Raw genomic sequence first — 4,319 nt, 5'->3', positions numbered from 1 at the left:
CACAGTGAAATTTTACTTTGTTCTACTAAACATTAGCAAAATAAGCTGAAATTAATCTAGATGAGTGCAGAAATGAGTGCAGGCTTCAGTACTTAATGTAATCAAAATGCAACTTAAAAACATACATCTATTTCTCCTCCCACCTAAAACCTACATGGCAGTAAATGGATTTTTTAAAGATACATAAGACAGTGGACGAAAAGTTCAACAACTTTTTAGAAAATTCTAAGTGGCTCAAAGGATAACAGAATTAAAAGAACAGTGGAAGCAAAATACAGGTGCCTGGTGAAGGGATGATTATGAGAACAGAGCCCCTTTCAATCCTCTAAAAGCTCAGAACTTCCACAGACAAGGAGCCGCAGGGCGGGATAACAGAGAGAGTCTGCAGACCAAGTAACGGGAGCTAAAAGATACTGTACATTAATTAACGCACATGCGCTTCTAAAGCACAGTGGTAAAGGATCTGTCCTCCAAGGCAGGAGATGCAAAAGGCACAGGCTCGATCCCCGGGTCAGCAAAGATCCCCTGGAGAAGGAAATGGCAATCCACTCCAGTGTTCTTGCCTGGAAAATTCCATGGACAGGAGCCTGGTGGGCTATAATCCATGGGGTTGTGACTCAGCACACACAACACATGTATGTGGAACCTAGAAAAAGGCCTAGATAATATTTATTTGCAAAGCAGAAACAGAGACAGAGATGTAGAGAAAAAAACATATGGATACCGAGGGGTAAGGGGGTGGTGGTGGGAAGGATTGGGATTGACATATATACACTGCTACATATAAAATATTTAGATAACTAACGAAAACTGACTGTGTAATACAGGGAACTCAGTGTTCTGTGGTGACGTAAAGGGGAAGGAAATCTAAAAAAGAGGTGATATATGTATACATGTGGCTGATTTGCTTCACCCTACTAACAGAACACTGTAAAGCAACTATACTCCAGTTTTTTAAAAAAAAGTAGCAGGAGCACCCTGAACCCCTTCATTCATGTTGTCTCCTCAATCTGAGCAAACATGCTGCTGCTGCTGCTGCTGCTAAGTCGCTTCAGTCGTGTCTGACTTTGTGCGACCCCACAGACAGCAGCCCACCAGGCTCCCCTGTCCCTGGGATTCTCCAGGCAAGAACACTGGAGTGGGTTGCCATTTCCTTCTCCAGTGCGTGAAAATGAAAAGTGGAAGTGAAGTCGCTCAGTTGTGTCCAACTCCTAGCGACCCCATGGACTGCAGCCTACCAGGCTCCTCCATCCATGGGATTCTCCAGGCAAGAGTACTGGAGTGGGGTGCCATTGCCTTCTCCGAGCAAACAGGTTATTCCAGACCCTATTCATCTCTTCCAGAAAGATATTAAAGGATTCGTCTTTGGAGAAATGGAGTTGCCCAGAGAAAAGACTCCAAATACAGACATCTGGGAGGGCCCCTTCAGTGAGAAGGCCAGGTCACCAACCAGTGATGCTGGAATAAGCCCCAGGAATCCACATACCTGCACAGGCCAGACCTGCCCATCAGCTCTGCATCTCACCTGCATACATAAACAGATAGCCAGGGCACACCAGATATTTCAGAGAAACTACCAACAAGGACAAGACAAATATACAACACGGGGCGTAAAGGAATACTTTTTTAAAAGGCTATAATAAAAGTCCTCAGAGAGGATATTTATTCCTGCAAACAGAACAAGACAATTAAAACAACAAGCAGAGAATCAGAAAGGGTTCTTGAAGAATAAAAATGGGATGCTAATATTAAAAAATGTAAAAGCTAAACAATAAGAAAAGTTAAACAGCAGTGTCTTAGAGAATAATGCCAGCTGTCTACATTCTGATCTTCCCAAACATCCTATAAAAACCACAGGGAATAACAAGGACAACAAAGCCACCCTGAACCCACACCTTCTAAAAAGCTAGGAGTCAGAGAGTACTACAAACTTCAATTTGCAGGAAGGTAGAGAAATGAAGATCCCAAATGAGCTGAATTAGCTCCCAAGTCCACAGTGGAGTCAGGCAGAAACTGCACAGAAAAGAGGCGGCAGGGTTCTAACATCAGACACAGATCAAATTTGTCCCCCACGAGGAGGACACATTCCAAGTGGGAAAATAATGAGGAAAGGTTTGCAACCAGGAAGATCAGAGAAGCAACTGCTAAGGAACTGACAGAAGAGACTAAAAAGTACCTGAAGCTAGCAATTTGGGAAGGCACTGCTTCCGGAGGTCGTGCCTTGACAGTTTGGTGGCAAAGGGAAAGAATGAAGCAGGTGATGGAATTTCAAGGTCCTATGGAAACGAAAAAGAATCACAAAACGAGAAGTCATGCCAGCCAACTCTCCACTCAAAAAAACGAAGCAGCATCGGGTAAAGAAACTGTCCTTCTCTGCATGAATGGAGTAAAGTACTCTCGAATCAAGAAGCCTAGTAAGACTAGCAGACCTCTCACCCCATTCCACACTGAATTTGTGTTGCCACTGGTACAGACAAATAAATTCATTACAAAATAACCCTAAGCCATCAAGGAACATCCTTACAAAGCTACCACGTGGAAAAAAAAAATTTCAAATCAGAAATCCAAATACTACAGAAACAGAAGTGGGGACCCATCTCCTGCTCTAGCTCGGGGTGGCCAGGCCATTAGCTGTGTTCTCACTTACTTCCTTCCTCTGGCTCCCTGCTTCCTTCTTCCGCTGTAGGCAGTGCATCAGAGACCCAATGGCCATCTTCTGTTTCTCCCAGGATAGACTCCAGGTCTATTTCATCCATGGTGCTCCCCTCTGAGGACAGCAGTTTATCCAAACCAAATTTGAGTATCTCGCTCAACTTGAATGAAGAAAACAAAAAAGTCCAGTTGGCCCTCATGAAAACAAATACTGGGCACCAGTGATTTGCAAAGTGGCTTAGACACCAGGGCACCGCTGTCCCGACGCTCAGCCTTTCTTCCCTCCCTGTGGCAGATGACACCAACAGGGCTGTTCTGTAGTTGGCTGATGGATGAGTATAGAGAGGTGATAAATGACAGTCAGAGCCTAACTTTGACAATTCTCAATAAACAGAAAATTTGACCCTCCAATCTTTATTCTGAAGAATAACAGTCACTTCTGGCATTATCTTAGCACTTCTCACAGAGTTTTTCACAGGCATCCTCAGCAGTCACGTGAGATGTCACAGACCCTGTTAGCTACTCTCCCACCCCTCCTACCGCCAAACTTCTTGGAATGAGAAGGCTACACAGCATATTTCTTAAGTGACTTTGCTTTGGCAGTTTTGTTCCTACCACAGTGCTCAGTGGAAACCATCTTCACTAAAGACCAGTGACGACAACTGCCCACTAGACGGGAGAGCCATTTCTCAATTCTAATATTCCTTGCTGGACATGCCTCTGGCATTGCACTACCCTGCTTCTCTTTCCTGCTCTCTAACGAACCCTCAGCCTCTCCCTAGGCTTGTAGGAACCACCTAAAAAAGTTCAGGTCATCTTTCCTGGCTGTCGTCTCCTCCTTTCAACTGTGTACTTCCCGAAGTGCTAACTCCGAGGCTCTGAACCAAGCTGCATTCACACTTTGGCTCATTTGCATCTTGTCTTTTTGGGTTAGCTATCTCTAGCTGGTTTATTTTGTGAATAACTTGGAAATCTTATGATACTCTGCAACAACTGGAAAAAAATTTAGATAGCTCACTGGAAGAACAAACCTAGATATACTTATGTTTAACCTTGTTATATACAAAAAAGCGACTGACTTTGGCAACTGGCTTCCCCAATAGCTCAGTTGGTAAAGAAAAAATAGCGCTAAGTTGTATCCAACTCTTGCCATCCCATGAACTGTAGCCTGCCAGGCTCCTCTGTCCATGGGATTCTCCAGGCAAGAATACTGGAATGGGTTGCCATTTCCTTCTCCAGGGGATCTTCCTGACCCAGGAATTGAACCCAGGTCTCCCGCATTGCTGGCAGATGCTTTACTGACTGAGCTACCTGGGAAGTTGGTAAAGAATCGGCCTGCAATGCAGGAGACCCTGGTTCAATTTCTGGCTCGGGAAGATCCCCTGGAGAAGGGATAGGCTACCCACTCCAGTATTCTTGGGCTTCTCTGGTGGCTCAGCTGGTAAAGAATCTGCCTGCAATTTGGGAGACCCTGGTTCAATCCCTGGGTTGGGAAGATCTCCTGGAGAAGGGAAAGGCTACCCAATCCAGTATTCTGGCCTGGAAAATTCCATGGACTGTATAGTCCATGGGGTTGCAAAGAATTGGACATGACTGAGCAACTTTCACTTCAGCAACTGGCACCAAAAATAGAAGGCACTATTTATGAAAAAGACTGGTCCATACTG

The 4,319-nt window shown here is 44.7% G+C and overlaps 1 protein-coding gene across 2 annotated transcripts in view; it reads right to left on the bottom strand.

Moving 5' to 3' along the window:
• Positions 1-4,319, bottom strand: part of CHD1L (chromodomain helicase DNA binding protein 1 like) — a 61,626-nt gene that overhangs the window by 15,018 nt on the left and 42,289 nt on the right. For both annotated transcript variants that reach the window (XM_070467203.1, XM_020909010.2), the window contains one exon: positions 2,648-2,813. In XM_070467203.1, coding sequence (XP_070323304.1) covers positions 2,648-2,813 — 166 coding nt within the window. The remainder of the gene's footprint in view (positions 1-2,647; positions 2,814-4,319) is intronic.

The sequence above is a fragment of the Odocoileus virginianus genome, chromosome 5, assembly GCF_023699985.2.
Source record: "Odocoileus virginianus isolate 20LAN1187 ecotype Illinois chromosome 5, Ovbor_1.2, whole genome shotgun sequence".
NCBI lineage: Eukaryota > Metazoa > Chordata > Mammalia > Artiodactyla > Cervidae > Odocoileus > Odocoileus virginianus.
This window is presented reverse-complemented; position numbering and strand designations above follow the sequence as displayed.